The 16,909-nt window shown below is 51.1% G+C and overlaps 1 protein-coding gene across 1 annotated transcript; it reads right to left on the bottom strand.

Annotated features, from left to right (window-relative positions):
• Positions 1-876: 876 nt before the first annotated feature.
• ANHX (anomalous homeobox) lies at positions 877-16,186 on the bottom strand. Its single transcript, XM_029922204.1, has 8 exons — positions 15,938-16,186; positions 13,638-13,765; positions 11,448-11,571; positions 10,208-10,424; positions 9,632-9,752; positions 4,785-4,913; positions 1,921-2,002; positions 877-1,658 (listed from the first exon to the last, which is right to left on the bottom strand). The coding sequence occupies exons 1-8, from the start codon at positions 16,184-16,186 to the stop codon at positions 1,572-1,574; spliced, it is 1,137 nt and encodes a 378-aa protein (XP_029778064.1). The 3' UTR covers positions 877-1,571.
• Positions 16,187-16,909: the final 723 nt, after the last annotated feature.

Raw genomic sequence — 16,909 nt, 5'->3', positions numbered from 1 at the left:
TGTGGGAATGTAAGAGAATTCCTATCTGGAGGAGACACACGGAAGTAGCAGAGCAATGACAGTCATCAGAAATGTCTGCGTTCTAGTTACAACTTTTTATAAGTTTGTGACCGTCACAATAAAGAAGTATCTGACAAGTGAAAGACTGTTGTTGGTTCTGGGAACACCGCATGTGTGTGAACGCCCCCTAGTGGAAGTGCACCTTCCTCCTGACGCCTGGGACGTGCTGTGCTGGGCGGAGGGTCTGCAGAATCCAGGTGAGGGCACGGAGCACAGGTGGTCTCGGCTCAGGTGTCCCCCCTTTAGGAAGTGCTGGGGGTCTCGTCATTCATGCGCCATGTATCCTGGGATCCTCTTAGCAACCGCCCACAATTGTCCCTTACTCGTCTGTCCTGTGAGCAGCCTGAGAGCAAGAAATGCACTTTGCTCCCTGCTGTATCACACACACTGCTCAGCACACATCTGTCAACTGACACAATGGGAAAGGCAAGGACCAAGGACCTATTTCTGGAGGTGACAGTCATGAGTGCAAAGTCACCCCTGCAGGGGCGCCTGGGTGACTCAGTAGGTTAAGCATCCGGCTTCAGCTCACGTCATCATCTCATGGTTCATGGGCCCGAGCCCCATGTCAGGCTCTGTGCTGACAGCTGGCTCAGAGCCTGGAGCCTGCTTCAGATTCTGTGTCTCCCTCTCTCTCTGACCCTCCCCTGCTCGCAATGTCTCTGTCTCTCAAAAAAAAAAGTCACCCCTGCAAAGGAGAATCACGTGCATGAGGAGTCACAGCATAGTCGCCCCCCCCCCACCAGGCCCTGTGTGGGTAGACATAGGGACTTGTAGCACCAGCGCAATTCCTTTCCCCACACACAAAAAACCAGGTAAAGGGCAGAGATGCCCACTGTGACACTGTTTATAAAACAGAGACATTAGACAATGAGATCAATAGGGTACTGATTCATCAATCAATGCACACTCATGCCGTGAAGTGCCCACCAGGGACTGAAAGGAACAGGTGTCCAAGATGTAGTTAAGGGAGTAAAAGGGGGCGTTCAGAACATTTAACTGTAATTTAATTGAACAGAACATTTGTTTTACAAACACAATGAATTACAACCTCGGAGGGAAATGTACCCTGTCTCATCTTGCCTGAGCTATCCCAACTCCCTAAGACAGACATATGTCAGAACACTGCCCGTGCCCTGCTCCCCAACTCAACCGGGTACAGCGTGGCCTTGTCATGACAGCACAACAGTCTCCTCTTGCTCTGGAAAGGCCTTCCCTGCCAGACCCTGTCTAGGAGCTTGATGCCACAATCTCTCTGTCTGAGTGAAACAGACCCCTCTGACCTCTGAGTTCAAGAGCATTTCTCAAATGCTTCCTCCAATACAGCGAGTTACCAACCAAACTATGAAACACGGCAGGGGCTAACTGGTCCCCAGTGCTTTTCACTGGAACCCCTTAAGGCATTCTGGGGTCCTTTTTTCAGTCGGAATAAAGCTCTATAACGTGTACTGAACAGCTGGATGTCCACACCTGCTCCCCAGGGCACTGGCTGGATACCCCAAAGGGATATCTCAACCCAGGCTGCCCCCTGAAAGCTCAAGAAGCATCCTGGCTCCCCAGAAGGCATCGCTGGAAGCCTGGCCATCGGGCCACTGCACCTGGAAAGCCAACACAGCATTACACACGGAAGCACCTTCTGCCTGGCTCCACCTTCCCACTCAAGCACCCCTACACTGGGACCTACCCTCTCTGGACTCAGAGGGAAACACCAGCCCAAGGAACCTGGCTCCCATCCAACTGAGACGCCTTGAGACATCCCCACCCATTGTTCCATCTGCCTGCGTTCTTCACTCCAAAGGCATGACCCGAGAATCCAACAGTTCAGAGGGAGACCCATGACACCTGGTAGTGGGGTCTCACCTGGCTGGAAGGCAAGGGCTGGCTCAGGTCCACAGCAGACATAGGGCTGGAGAAGGAGGGGCCCGGAGCCAACTCCAGGGGGCTGGAAAAGAGATGATGTCAGGACAAGCTCTGTATCAACAGGCGCCAGGTCACTACACGCCCCGACTGCTCTTTGCACATAAGCAGCCCTTCCAGATGCTGGACGCTCTGCAGGGACACTGTCCTCTCACAGGGGCCTCCAGTGCGCAGGTGCCAGAGAGTCCTGTGTGACATCTCCAGTAGGTGGCTTGGGTGAACGAGAGAGCACTTCAGGGCAGGCTCACAGAGAAGGGCCACAAGTGGAAACATGAAGGAAGAGGTCAAACAAGAAGGGGCAGGCCTGGTGTGTGAAGGAGACCAGAGGCCATTAGGACCACAGCAGAGAGAGCAGGTGCTGGAAGCCTGCTCTGGCTGGTCCAGGGCTCCCTGAAGGGGTAGCAGCAGACGGGAAAGAGATTCACGCAGTGTCTTACTTGGTCCAGCCTGGCATCGTCTTATCCTCTTTATTATCATCTCCTGCCAGGTTTTGGGCTTTTATAGACTTCTGACATCAAAAAGCAGAGCTTTTACAGATAATTCTCAGTGATACAGATGCTTTGAAAAGGCTGCAGAAACAGGTCTTACAGAGGCATTTCTTCAGAACTATTCTAATTACAGGGAGGTAACTTATACATCATAAAATAACAGGATATTCTCAGTGAAAAGCAGATAACATACACATTTGTATGAACCGGTAGTAAATCTTACAACTATGAAGATATCAGGATGTTTTCAGTGAGAGGCAAATAGCAAACACATTTTATAACAATGATGCTAAAATTCAGGCAGCAATAGGGCTAGGAGGCATTCTATTTGGCTCACAAGAGGAAGATTACATTCATGATGGTTAGTAAGTAAACCTTTTGTCAACCTTGTTCTTTGATGTTGAAGGTGTAAGGCCACAGGCGCCCTAGAAGAGCCGGCCTTTGCATATGAGTTTAAATTGTTACTACTCTTACCTATCCGCACAATGGGCACCAAATTAGCACAGGTATGTGCAGTAACTTATGCCTGGCTCTTGTTGGTTTCTTATTCCTAAATTAGGCTTTTTATCTCCAGGCCAGGGTAAACATTATCTTTTAACCCCCTTCATTTTCATGACTTAAGTTTGTGAGGCTCAGTAGAAGAGCCTTTCAACAAACATCGGCAGTGCCTTGTTTAACTTCCTCTTCATAGAGATGGGAATATGCTTCCTCCCATGAGGTTTCTGGGGAATATCAGTCTGATTTGGAACATTGTGAGGCCTAGTCAATAGCAACAGGCTTAATTTTACACAAGCAATCAGTTAACAGAAGGAGATGCCAGCTTCCATCAACTATGGCAGGAGCCGTGCTACGTCTACCATTTCCTTACTGTGACCGCGTCATCCAGCAAGGCCGGTGCGGCTCCCAGCAAGCAGGGAAGGCAAAGGGTGCAGGCACTTGGGACAACATCTGGTAGTTCCCTAAACATCCCTACACATCCGTTCTGTGTACATGCTCCAGAGACTTAAAGGCAAACATGCAGACCCACATGCATCCAGGAATTCTCAAAGCAACCCAAACCTGGGGTCTCAGCAAGGCCTACAAGCAGGTGATGGATCAAAAAACCATGATACGGCCACATCAAGGACCAGAACTTACTAGTAACGGGAATGGATTGCTGATGTGCACAGCAACAGGGGAAAACCTCAAAGTACTCGGGTTGAGTGAAAGGAGCCAGACCCCTTCCCCACCCAAATGTAAAGTTTTAGATTCCATTTACATGGAGTTCCATAAAATGCAGCTAAATAAAGCAGATCCATGGTCCTGGGGGTGTCAGGGGTAGAAGCAGGTGGACTGCTCTACATGGCTTAACAGTTAGAGCTTCACGGTAGACACAGAAATTGCACTCAAAAAACTATCATCTCTACCATCTAAACATGTTGCTTTTCTGAATGCCAATTATGCCTCAATGAATTTACTTTTAAAGAAGGAATCAAGGTCATCAGATCAGAGCAATGATGGGCTGGGCCATGGGAGTCCACGGCTGATATGGCTGGTGGGGAGAGTAAGCAAACCACAAAGGTACCCAGTGGGGGCATCTTCGCCATCACGGTTCCTGGTCACAAGTGGAAAAGTGAGTCCATCTGCCAAAGTCTGCATTTTCTCATTGTGCTGTATCAACGAGAAGAACTTGTGACTTATGGAACTGCTCCCTTTCTCTCTCACACATTGCCCTGTGGTTCTGCCCTTACTGTGCACCTGGCTTCCAGCTCCCAGACTGAGGAGACTATGAACCTGGGAGCCTGGTTATGGTGACCCCTATCTTGGATTCCCTGTCCACCGCAGGACCCCTAACTTCTCACACTCTTCTATCCTCTTCTCTACTGCTAGATTCTCCTGGCCTGCTGTCCTGGCCACCATGGCCAAAATCTATGGCACCTAGATTCATGGCCCTCCCAAGCACCTTTGAAACTACAGTTCGGAATATAAAATCCATCTCGATGCCACTCAAAAACTCGGACAGTCTCTGTCTAGGGAAAAGAAAATGCCAAAAAAGAGGCTGCTGGGGCCCAGGGTGATCTTGGAAAAGATGCAAATCGTAAGCACTGTCCATAACAGACAGTCTTGTCCGCTCTGATATTTCTGAGTGTTCTTTTGTCTCAGTGAAAAACTACCCTCTACCTCTGGTAGACGCAAGGTGGGGAGAATGTGTTTTGTTCCAGACACCGATAAGTAAAGGACTTAATCTGCATATCTGAGATCACAGTCTATAAACCAGGCAGTACCCTAACCATAACCTGAGAAAATGTCACCTGAACTCCACGGCTCTGTGTGGCTCACCTCTGGGTCAGGATGAATTCTGGAGGCTGTGGCGGGGGCCGTGTCACCTGGAAGCCACCTTCCTGTTGCTCTTGCTGACCACTGCCAGTGCCCAGACCTTCCTCCAGGTACATGCTCTGCGGATTGCCAACAGGTGGGTCAGCGAATCCTACACAGAAACAAATTCCACAACCCAGTGATGGGAGAACAGAACACAGCCCACAAGCAGCATAATCAAGACCTCCACGGAGAGAAGCGGCATCCAGCCTGGCAGGCCCCCAGCCTCAGCCTCCCTTGCTGAAGAAGGAACAGTCATAGCTGTTGACCTCAATGGCCTTTGTAGGCTTCCAGAAACAAAGACCAAGTCCAATTTTGCAGACTTCAAGCTCTGCTTTAACCCAGACTTCATGTCACCCACCCATTGCCAAAGACTCAGCATCCAAATCTGCCCACCACGCACCCCTGCTGTGAGGACAGGAGTGGGCAGTCCACTTCTCAGTTTATCTCGCGCTGGTCCAGCAGCCCTTAGCTATTTTCATTTTCATCTTTTAGCTTATGTTTTATCATGATTTCAATGAGGAGCAAGGTGTCACTACCTTACCTGGCTCCTTCTCTCTACACAAAATATTGAAGAGAACATCTCCATATATGGTTCAAGATAAATGGTGGATCTGATCAATTCTGGGTCAACAAACATTTTGGAGGAAAGGAAGATTAAGAAGGAAGGTCCGCGTCTTCCCGGAGTCTACCAGGTGGTAAACCTAGCCTCAGAATCCCTATCTCAGACTCAAAACAACAGGCCAGCCAGGCTGGGCTCACAGTCCTTTGTCTTGTCTGTCAGAGCAACGACCTAACCTGCCAGCTGCTGCCCAGAAAACCTCCAACCAAAGGAACTTTCCTGACCATTTGGTGTATGATTCTACCGCCATTTTATACTGTTCCCTCATCTCCAGAACTTTAGAAATACTCTGAGATACATTAAATATATATATATTAAGTGCTAATTTGAACATTTCTGATTCAAACATAAAAAATCACTGGGTTATATCTTCTTCCTCCAAGAGAAAACCAAGTAATATGCCAAAAGCCCACAACAAAGGGAGAGTCGGGGGAGGGATCACTAGTGGGAGGGTGATGTCCACACTTCTGTGGACCCAGGGCACAAGTTCCTTCCTAGGGTGGTCGGGCATCTGAAAGGAGGGTCAGGTCCTGAGAACCCTAAGGAGGTTGGGAGGGAGGGAGCAATGAGAGCAAGGTTAACACCCTGGTGTCAGGCAGTCGGTCGGGAGGCTCACCAAGTCCTCGAGCACATCACCCCTCACGTGTCCTGGACCCTGGGTGAAGAGCAGTGCCCCTCGTCCCGGTGTGCAGCTGGCCAGTGCCCACCCCCCCTCCAGCCTGGTTGGTAAATCTGGACAGGCAAACATAGACCTCTGACTGTGGGGGGAAATGTGACGGCAAGAAATGAGGGACCAATATGACTAAACTGAAAAGCTGCCTACAGAGCAATGAGTCTCCAGGGCCCTTCTTCTTTCTGACCCCTCATCCTTCCCTATTCAAGGAAGGGCCAGGGTCCACACCTCCGATATTCTTGCCTTCAGACAAAAAAGCAGATTTTTGAAACTTCTATTGAGAATACTCAAAAAATAAAATATACTGCATCTATATAAAGTAACATACTCCATGAGAAAAGGAAAGTTCAAATAGAAAAAGAGCCTGGCATTCTCTTAAAGCCTACCTGTCAAAATGGAATATTGAGAGACAGAATTTAACACCCTCAAAGCACATACAATGAAAGAGAAAAAAATACAAGAAAAAAAGGTAAACATGTGGGAGACTGGTCCAGGATTTCCAACATCAGAGTAAGACTTGTGCTCTGAAGAGAACTGTGAACATGGACGGGGATAAATCATCAAAGAATATTATCCAAAATAAACCAAACCTCAAAGGATACATTATTATCTTCTTTAAATTTGAAGGCTTAACAGAAAAGTGAATTAAAAAGACTCACATCTAAGACCATCATTGTGAAATTTCAGAACACTTAGACTTAAAAAACAAAACTCCAAGAAAGGAATGGTACGTTGCAAAGAAGCAAACAGAATGACATCAACACCACCACCAGATGCTGCAAACAAGGATATAAATGTATTTCTAGATATCTAAGGCAGATAAAAAATATTTTACCTCAAAACTCTTTCCCTGCCAAACTGTTAATCAAAGTTGAGGGCAGATTAAAGACAATTTCACAACATGTAAGGAATCAGAAAATTTATCTGGCAAGTACCCTTTCTTGCAAAATTAATTGAAGATGTTCTCAAACGCAAGAAGTCAAGGAAGAAAGAATAAGACCTGAAATTCTGGAAACACTGAATCAAACCCAAGGAGACAATCAGAGGAGCACTTGGGATCGTGACCCCACACCAGGTCTAGGGAAACACCAGTGGGAGGAAACAAGAAGGGCTCCAGTCACAAGTCTTCAGAGGAGACACTTGGAAAGCTGGAAGAGGTTAAGGATGTGATTAAAAAAAAACAACCAGGTAATATAAGAAAAAAGAAAGGCAATTACAAACTCCAGGAAAGTATGGATATAACCATAGAAGACTAAGAAATTTAGGTGATAGGCAAATTGTGCCAATATCCTCCTTACAAAGTGACATGTCACAAGATGCTTTTGTATTTGGTAGACTAAATATATATGTAAATATATAGTCTTCAGATAAAAACTAAGAAGAAACCAAAGAAGTGATATTTCAACCATGAGATGCTGTGGAGGTCCAATCAGCTCAGCCATCCACTGTTGCTGCAAGTGTTGACAGGTAAGTTAGGTGGACTGGAATGGGGAGTGCAGTGTGGCAACTGTCTAATTTAGTTTTAACTCTTTCCTAACTGTCTTACTTTTAGTCATATGCACATTTTATCTTGCCAACTAGAAAAGTAGGAGAGTATTGGCCCTTCTCACGACCCCTCAAATGAGAGCCGCATAGTCGTGGCACCTTGTGCAGAAGAGTGTGGTCTGGAAGGACCCACCTGTGGCGCTGGGCTCTCCCACAGCGGTGATGGACACGGTCACAGCTGTATCTATGGGGCGCACCATGAAGTCCATCCCATGCCCATGGGCCAGTTGCCCGGTCTGGAAGGAAACCTCCTTGGAGGACGCCAGTGCAAGGGACATCAGCCATGACTCGGGGGCAGCCACAGAAGAGTCCGTCATGTCACTGCCAGCAGCCAGAGGACAGAGGCCAGGGCCTGGGCAGATGAGGGGGAGAGTGGCAGAATCGTGGCGAGGCCCCTCCTGGTACATCTCGCCACCCTGGAGAGACCTGGAGAAGACAGTGAACGTCATCCCTTGAAGGGCAGAGACTCCCAGGAGGACACTCCAGCCCAGTTTGGGAATCCACGTTCCTGACTCAACTCAGCCACTGATGGCTGTGGGGCCCGCATCCCTAATTACACTGCTTTCACTGTTCTACCTATAGGTACAAGGGTTCTAGAAAACTTAAAAAAATATATACTATTACTGCAGCACTTGGGTGGCTGAGTACTTTGAGTGCCCAACTCTACATTTCAGCTCAAGTCAGGATCCTAGGGTCTTGGGATCCAGCCCCGCACTGCACTCTGTGCTAGGGTCTGTGCTGAGCATGAAGCCTGCTTGGGATTCTCTAGGTCTCTTGGGTACCTGTGTGGCTCAGTCAGTTAAGTGTCTGACTTTACCTCAGGTCATGATCTCATGGTTCATTGAGTTTGAATCCTGTCAGCAAGGAGCCTGCTTCCTGCCTGGGATCCTGTGTCTCCCTCTTTCTCTACCCCTCCCCACACTCAATCTCTCTCTCTCTCTCTCTCTCTCTCTCTCTCTCTCTGTCTCTCTCCCCCCCACCTCTCTCCCTGCCCTTGCTCTCTAAAAAACAAACAAACATTACCTAAACCTAAAATACATTAGCAGTTTCTTCCAAAGGAACTTCAGTAAAGCACTGTTCCACAGTAATGAAAGCAAGAAATGATCAGGAAGAACCTAACAGTTGAGTGGATGATAATGGCTGACCTTACAGGAATATCAGGCAGTAAGTTGTTGATAATAATTAGACTCCATACTGCACAAACACTGACTGTGTCTAAGATGATGCTCCTGAACCCTTTGTTACTGCCCACCTCCCAACCCACCTCATAATCTCTGCAATAACCTGGATGGCATGGCCTCCCCATTTCGCAGATGAAAAAAGCATGGCACTGAGAGGTCACAAGAACCTGCCTAAGTTCACGTACCTGGGCAGTGCCAGCCTGCATGTGAAGGGCCAGGCACAGATTGCCATGAGAGATGCTGATGTCACAACGGGAAATGGAAAGTGTCCACACCTTTATGGTTACACAAGAGAGGACTTGGCCCCTCATTCTGACCTAGTTCTGGTGATGGCTGGCACTTTTCTTATGCTTACACCAGGTTCATGCCTCGTCCCAGGTGAGGGAGAGTGCTTGGACAGTGCCTAGCACACAGAAGGAACTCAAGAAACATTAGCTGTTACTGACTCAAAGAAATATAAACAATACAAAAATACCAGAAAGAAAATTAAACAAGAACCAGGGTTTGCCTTTAGGAAGTAAATCTGCATGTTTTTCTTTCCAAATCTGTTTTCCTCATTTTGCAAGACATACATGAAGTCAGGCTGTGAGCCAGGCTCCAGGGAGCAAGTGTAGGGTCCCTGACATGTGTGCCTTCCTTACCAACGGCAGACGTCTCTGCTCTCAGCAGTCACTGACCTGGTCCTATTGCTGGCCCCAGGACTCACATGCCTGCTCCAACCTTGGCCACCCACTCAGGACGGGTTAACTCGATAGGGTGATGGTCCCATGGTCCCATGGGATGGCAGTACCTGGGAGGCAATGGCTTTGGCATAGTCTCGTCTCCAGAGAAGTCCGGGGCCAGGGCCAGCGACTCCCACGGCCCTTGGGTGGTCTCCCTGGACTGTGCAGGCCCATTTTCCTCCCGTCCAGCTGAAAGCCAATAAGATAGGAAGGGGGTCTTGCTGTGGCTCCCAGTCCCAGCCTCCTTCCCAGCAGGTTAGGGCCAGGTTAGGGCTGGAAAAAGGTGTCAGCCACTGATTCAATACAATATCCTTTGTCCCTTAAATGTCTTTTGTCTGAAACCAATCCATTATTACAAACCCACCAACCCCTAAATCATGATGGTTGGCTCACAACTCCTGGCCCTGGACTCACCATAATCTAAACGCAAAACAGCTGCTGCAGGCCCCACTTAGGGGCACCCTGACCCTCACCTTCGGGGATCTCACTCACCGAAAGGTGACATCCTCAGAGTGCAGACTGGGAGTGAAGGTGCTGTCCCTATAACCAGAGTGACCCTAACTAGGCTTAACCCTAAACAAAGGGTGCTGGGCGGCAGAGAGAACCCCCAACCACAAGTAGGGGGGAGCCCTGGAGCCACTCACCTGGCCACTGAGGCCTGTCCACACACCCAGAGCCAAGGTGAGGGTGGCCTGAGGGCTGGGGGCGGTCCGGACCCCTCTCCCTCACACTGGGGTCCTCTACTGTGTCCTCTGGCGCTGACTCCAGGCGCTGGACAAGGGCCCTCTGGCGCCGCCGGTAATTGGCAAACCAGTTGTACACTTGCTCTACGGTCAGGCTCGTCTCCAAGGCCAGGTTCTCCTGCCCCAAAACAGCACAACCTCTAGCCCTGCCACCGTCCCCCAAGCAGCACAAGGGTGACCCGACAAGGCTTTCAGGAGGCGAGCCAGAGCCCGGCCTGACTCTCCAGCAGCAGCAGCAGCAGCAGCAGCAGCAGCAGCAGCGAAGCTGAGCCGCCTCAGAGTGGGAGGCCCGAGACACCGGCACGGCAGGCAGCCCGGCCTCGTTCCCCACTCGCGCCACAGCAGCGGCCCTGCCGACGGTAACCCAGAAACGCGGAGGGGTTGGGCAGGGCCTGCCGGACCAGAGCGTTCCGCAGCAGGGGACAGCGACGGCCCGTGAACCACGCCTGTGACGCAGCACCCAGCGGAGTCCGTCTTCCTGGGACCACCGTGCAGTGCTCAGGGGAAACCAGTTCACGCAGCAGGTGCGGTGACCACTGGGAGAGCACTACTGATTGGACAGGTAACATGGTGGGAGGAGCAGCCACCAGGAGTGCCCTTTTGATTGGACAAGCGGTAGAAGCCGGGAAAGTAGGTGCAGCTAACATGGAAGAACCCAGCCGATTGGACAGAGCAGAGAAGTGGGCGGAGAACAGGCCCGGATTTTGGAGCGCCGGGAAATTCCCACCGGGCGTGTCACGCCTCTTCCTCCCCAGCAACCTCACCCAACTTCACTCCGTCCCTCCAGCTTCCGGAGGCTGCATTGAGGATGGTGCCCTGCTGGTACTGAGCTCCACAAATAACTGGCTCCCTCACGCTGGAAGCTCCACGACGGCAATGGGGATAGGATAACCCCACGTTTGAAAACTAGACCCTCCAAGAGAGCAGGCTGGGTGGTCAGGAGCTGCCAGCCAATGAGCTCCCGTCCTCAGGACAGTTCAGAGAGAGGCCGAAGTCCCCAGCGCCCTGCCAGATGGGCCACTCAGGAGGTCCGGAGGAAGGGAGGGCTAAGGGTATGGGTCATCTAAGGGTGGTGGTGTCGCCTAAGGTCGAGAGGTCGACTAAAAGGGGGTTGCTGAGCCTCATTCTCCTCGATTCTTACCCGCTCCGCCTTGCTGGGGTTAGTGCTCACGCCCGAGGCAAAGTCGTGCAGCTTCTGGCGAACCTCTCTGGGAAAGTTCCGGCTCTTCAGGCCTTCAGGGCAGAGGGAGGGTGGGGGTGGGTTCCTGGATAAGGACAGTGTAGAGGTGGTTATAGACAGCTTTTCCGGATGCACCTCATGTGCTCTCAAGCTCTGTGCACCCCCAGATATGCTCTCATCTCACTAGTTGCTCCTGCTCTCTAAGCTGCAGAGTCCCAGAGGTCCATCCCCTGAAGGAGGGAGGGCCCCACATTCCACGGCACAGCCTCACAGGGGTCACTAGTCCTGCTCACTGAGATGCCACAGCTGACCAACGGCCGGTAGCTACTACAGGTTGATGATGAGGATATTGAGGTTGGTTATGCTACTCTCTTTACTGTGTATATACATGAGTTTTTCCAAAAGGAAAAAGTGATATATAAACAAATAATACTACCTGCTGGGGACACCCAAGGTCCCCAAACACCAAATGAACAAATCACCATGGATGTCAAAAATGCATCCACACATACCACATCCCAAATGGAGCTTGATCCTTTGCTCTCAGATCTTCCCCAGTTCTGTGCAAAACCACCATGTTCCAGCCAATCAGGCCAAGAACCCTGGAGTCCGACTTTATTCTGTCTTTACCTCCTCCAACACATCCCACTCGCCAGCAAATCCTCCAAAATCTGCCCTGATACAACCCTTTCTACAACCACTCTCAGTCCCAAGAACCTCTTGCCTCTGCTCCTGTACCAACCACCTTTAGAAGAGCCTGCCACGCTTAGGCGGTGTACCAAGCATGGCTGTAACCCCAATATTATCCCCTCCTTACATTTCTAAGGACTGCCATCCCAGAGCTCAGGCCTCCAAGCCAAGGTTTAGGTGAGCCGCCTTGCAACCTCCATCCCGCAAGAAACAACAAAGGTGGGACAGTCTTCTACTAAGCACATTCTCTGTCTAGTACTCCCCACTCTGATTATGGAATCCACAGTGCTGCTTCAGCTACTGTCCATCGTCCATAACCCATATCAGCTCCAGGAGAGTAGGGCCCAGGCTATACCCCTAGCCCCTCCAACAGCACCCAGCAATCAGAGGCCTCTTCCAAACACCGCATACTGATCCCCAAATCATTTACTGAACTGGACTCTGGCAGGCCATTATATGTGGAGGGACATGACTGCTTTCCTGAAGACCCCAAGGCTGATCCCCTGCTGGGTTTAGAGGACGTATCTCACTCTTTGGTGGGCACCAGGAAAAGAATTCTCTCTGATCCAGAAGGAATCCACCTCTTCTTCCAGTAACCAGGCCAGTAACCAGGCCCTGTGGGGCAGGAATCTCCTGTAACTTGGGCTGGCAGGAGCTCAGAGCAAGATCTGCAGCCCCTTCCGGTCAGAGGGGAACACGCAAGATGGAGAACAAAGGCTCTACAACCTCAATGTCTAGCCTGGAATCCTAGCTCTGCATCTCTCTCATGTGTAACCCTGGGCAAGCTGCTGACCTTTCTGTGCCTCAGTTTCCTCATCTGTAAATGGTGATGAGAATAATAATAGTAATTGGCACTTGTGATGTTTACTTAGTGCTGAGGATGGACCCAGCATCTCTCATGGGTCAGGCAATCTTCTAAGCACCACAGGTATTTCCTCTAATGGCTGCATCACCCTCATATTTCCTCTCTTTAAAAGGCCCTGCAGCCCTACAGGGTGGCACTGAGTTCCAGCCCATGGCACCTGCAGAGACTGTCTGTGAGAATCAGATGACCTAGGACACGGGTGCTGGAAATTTCCCCCGGAGGAGAGGAGAGGAAGAGAGTAAGGTCAGGGTGCCCAGCTGCTGCCCCCTTGCCGGCAGACCCCTCACCAGAAGGCCACGGCTCCTGCTGCAACTAGAACTCTCTGCCTGGGTCCTGGGAATGGCTCCTTTTCCTTGCCCTGCAAGCATAACTGGGAATGCACCCCACGCCCAACCGGGCAGGTAGGTGGAGAGTGTGGCTCAGTGTGGGGCACACAGGCTGACGGAGAGCCTATTACCTTTTGACTCTTACTGCTTCTTCTGACTTCTCCTGCCCTTATCTCCCTGCCTCTATTTCACCCACCTGCTCTGTGGTTTTAGAAGGTGCAGCCCTCAGGAGTCCTAGGGAACAAGCACCAAGAAAGCCCAGCGGGATACCTCTTTCTGCAGCGGAACTTCTGCACTGGGGTTAGCACAGCCACACCTAGGCGCTTCATGACGAGATGGTAGTGAATGTCGTTCCAGAGTTGTACCAGCTCCTGGCTGCCTCCAGGAACGTGGCAACCCTGCCGAGAAAAGTCTGCTGAGACCTGGCTGCCCTCACCCAGCCTGGATCACTGCCATCTGACCCAATCCGATCCCCGGGAAGAGCTGCCTGTTGATGTGCCAAGCAATGAGGATATGAACCCAGCACTCCACTCACCAGCAAGCTCAGTGGTAAGTCCCTGGTGGCCCAGACAGCCACCGGGTTACGTCAGCCCTTCAGCCCTCCCACACAGCACATGAGGTGAACACAGCTCTCAGTCACCCCTTACAGGCAAAGAGCAGGATGCAGGGGGAACACAAACGACTTGCCTGGGCCACACAACATGCAAGAGGCAGAGCCACAGTTAGAACCACATGGTGATTCCAAGGCTTGACCCACTTCTTGTGTTAAAGACCTTTCTCTCTGGCGCCCAGCAAGTGCTGAGTCAAGTGGGATACAGTCCTGGTCTGTGCCCCGTGCCAGCTCACCAATCCAGTGTGAACTGGCTACATAACCAGACTTCAGAGATGGCCAAGGATACCTCCAGTGGGCCTCCCCCAGACACAGCCCCGCTAGCCGGTGTGTATGGTTCTTGCATTTAACTCCAGGGTGCCCAGGAGCATCTTGGCAAGGAGGTGCTGACAGTCAATTAGCTTTCTCTCCACAGCATCAGAAAACGCCCATTCTTCTCGGCTGTGATTTTCATTGGCCGAGGGCACAGCCATCCATGAATGTACATAGGAACCTTGCCACCTGCAGGATGTGGCCCTGGGCCCTTTCTTGGTGTGGCATCCCCCTCTTATCTCTCAGGGCTCAGCTACATGTCACCTTCTAAGAAACACTTCTGGACCATCCAGACTGTGTTTATAATCCCTCACCTGGGAGTTTTTCATTAGTGGTGTCAATCACACATTTCATCATTGAGTGCTGTAACAGGTTATTACAACTCTGTGTTTTCCTTTGTTGACCGTTTCCATTTTGACAGATTTGAAACTTAGCCCCTCTTACTTACAGGTGTCACGTTACATGTCATGGGTCCTGTAACGAGCAGAACCAAGGCGGCCCCTCTCTCCGGGGGCCTGCAGCGCAGCAAGGGGCGGCAGACAAAACCAAGACGAACAAATAATTTCTAATTAGGAACTGAGGAAGGAGCCACAGGGTGAACGGGACTCTCTGCTGGAGAATAAAGTGGGCATTGCCAAACAGGGCAACATTTACAGTAGAAACCAGAGAAGAAGAAAGGCACCAGGCACACAAAGAGCTGGGCTCCAGCCTCTGGCACAGGCAAGAGCACGTGCAAAGTTTCTGAGACAAAGAAAGATCTCAGGAGTTGTCGGAACAGCAGGAAGCAGCGTGACTATGTGACGGAAGCAGGGGGAGAGCCCCAGAGAGAGACTAGAGAGCGGGCAGGCTCCCGGGCCACCCACACGCTCATCCCGACGGCCCATCTGCAGTTTTCAAACTCCTTGTGGCGGCTAAGTGCACAAATCAAGGGGACAGGAGGGGACAGGAGGGGAGCAACCAGGAGGACCCCACACAACTTGTGGGGGAAGGAGTGAAAACTGAAAGAACTGGAAAGAATTGAGGATTTCCAAGGTAAACTCAGCATAAATTAGGCATGAACTGTATGTGGGGATGAAAGAGGGAAAAGCATGCCTCCAAATTGCTTATGTGAAGCCCTCTGAGCCAGAGGTACTTTGGAATTCAGAATTTCTCAGAGTTCAGGGAGTGACGCTGGCACCGCCGCAGTGCCGTCTGGGGCTGGTGGCAAGCGCACTCAAACGTGCCGGTGTTTAGGTACCAGAAGGCACCACGTTCATATTAAATGGCTAAAGACCATAAATGGCTTCACCTCAATGCAGGTCAGGTCACATGAATGCCAGATGAGTTGCACATCCGAGTACTACCAGATGTGAGTGACCAAGATAGTTTGGGTTTGCATTCTTGATTGCAGACCTGTGGCTCAGGGACAGAGAGCCTGGCTCTGTTTGACTGTCTCGCCTACTGGGATCCCAGCACCCCAAGCCAGGGCCACCACGCAGAATGGATCTCATAAATGGATAGTGTTGCCTCAGATAACAAGGTAGTTAGAATTTGTAAAAAGAGTGGACCTCCTGGCTTGGTTTACAAAACCTCACCCCACATCTCCGTTGTGCTTGGGATGGTGGTGGCCACTGAGCCGCTCTGCACCCCCCTCGCAGGTCTATCCTACCTCCAGCACCCGGCAGGCAGCCTGGTGCTGCTCCTGCTGCGCCAGCACCCGGGCACACACGAGGGCCACGTCCGCATTGTCCAGGAGGTGCAGGCGAAGCTCACTGTCCATCACGGCTGTGACCAAGGGCTGCACTTGGGCAGGGTCATCCTGCAGGTCTCGGCACAGCCTGCCTGCGAGAGTCACCAGCTCCGCCAGGGGTAGACCGGCACCCCCACTCTCCCTCAGCAGCTTCAGAAAGCTCTGCATCCCACGGTAGGTTGGGCCCCTCTGCAAACAAGACAACAGTCCTGATAATGGTCCAATGCACGTCAATCCTCAGCTCTGCGAGGCCCCTCTAGCCACAGACATTTTTAACATGGTTGAGAGCTCCCCGAGGGAAGGCAGAGGGGCATCAGATGCCTGCTACCATTTCCTTTCTTCGGGCCTCGGCCGTGTACTAGGTGCTGGGACTGCCGTGGTTCATCTCACTGCTGCAAACTTTTAGTCTGTGTCTCATCCACAGGCCCCACCCTGGTCCTCTCATATCTCCTCCTCTTTGTTTCCCCCACATTCTTATTCTCTTTCTAACTTTATTTCAGAGAGGGAGGGAGAGACAGCATGTATACAAATACAGGAAAAGGGCAGACAGAGAATCGCAAGCAGGCTCCACGCTCACCACAGAGCCCAATGCAGGGCTGGATCCCACAACCCTGGGATGCTGACCTGAGCTGAAGTCGGACGCTCAACTGCCTGAGCCACCCAGGTGTCCCTCCCCCACATTCTTATACACGCAAGGTAATTGTGGGGTTTTTTTCCATTCCTTTTCTGAGCTCAGTCGGCAGGAACCATGTGTGTTGGGGTCATTAGAGTTCCCCAGCACCTGTGCAATGGATGCCAAGGCCTCTTGGAGCAGTAAGGCAGTACCCTGGGCCAGGGGCTGGGCAGACACTGCTTACACTCCTACAAAGAGGAGCCATGGGACCTTCCAGA

This window comes from Suricata suricatta, chromosome 14, assembly GCF_006229205.1.
Source record: "Suricata suricatta isolate VVHF042 chromosome 14, meerkat_22Aug2017_6uvM2_HiC, whole genome shotgun sequence".
In the NCBI taxonomy this organism is placed as follows: Eukaryota; Metazoa; Chordata; class Mammalia; order Carnivora; family Herpestidae; genus Suricata; species Suricata suricatta.
This window is presented reverse-complemented; position numbering and strand designations above follow the sequence as displayed.

Bases quoted from the DNA above. Each gene is read 5' to 3' on its own strand.
- ANHX (XM_029922204.1), bottom strand. From the start codon at position 16,186: ATGCAGAGCTTTCTGAAGCTGCTGAGGGAGAGTGGGGGTGCCGGTCTA. The intron at 11,572-13,637 runs GTATCCCGCTGG...GTCCTTATCCAG, and splicing joins AAGTTCCGCTGCAGAAAGAG to GAACCCACCCCCACCCTCCC. The intron at 9,753-10,207 runs GTGAGTGGCTCC...ATTGGCTTTCAG, and splicing joins GGACAGGCCTCAGTGGCCAG to CTGGACGGGAGGAAAATGGG.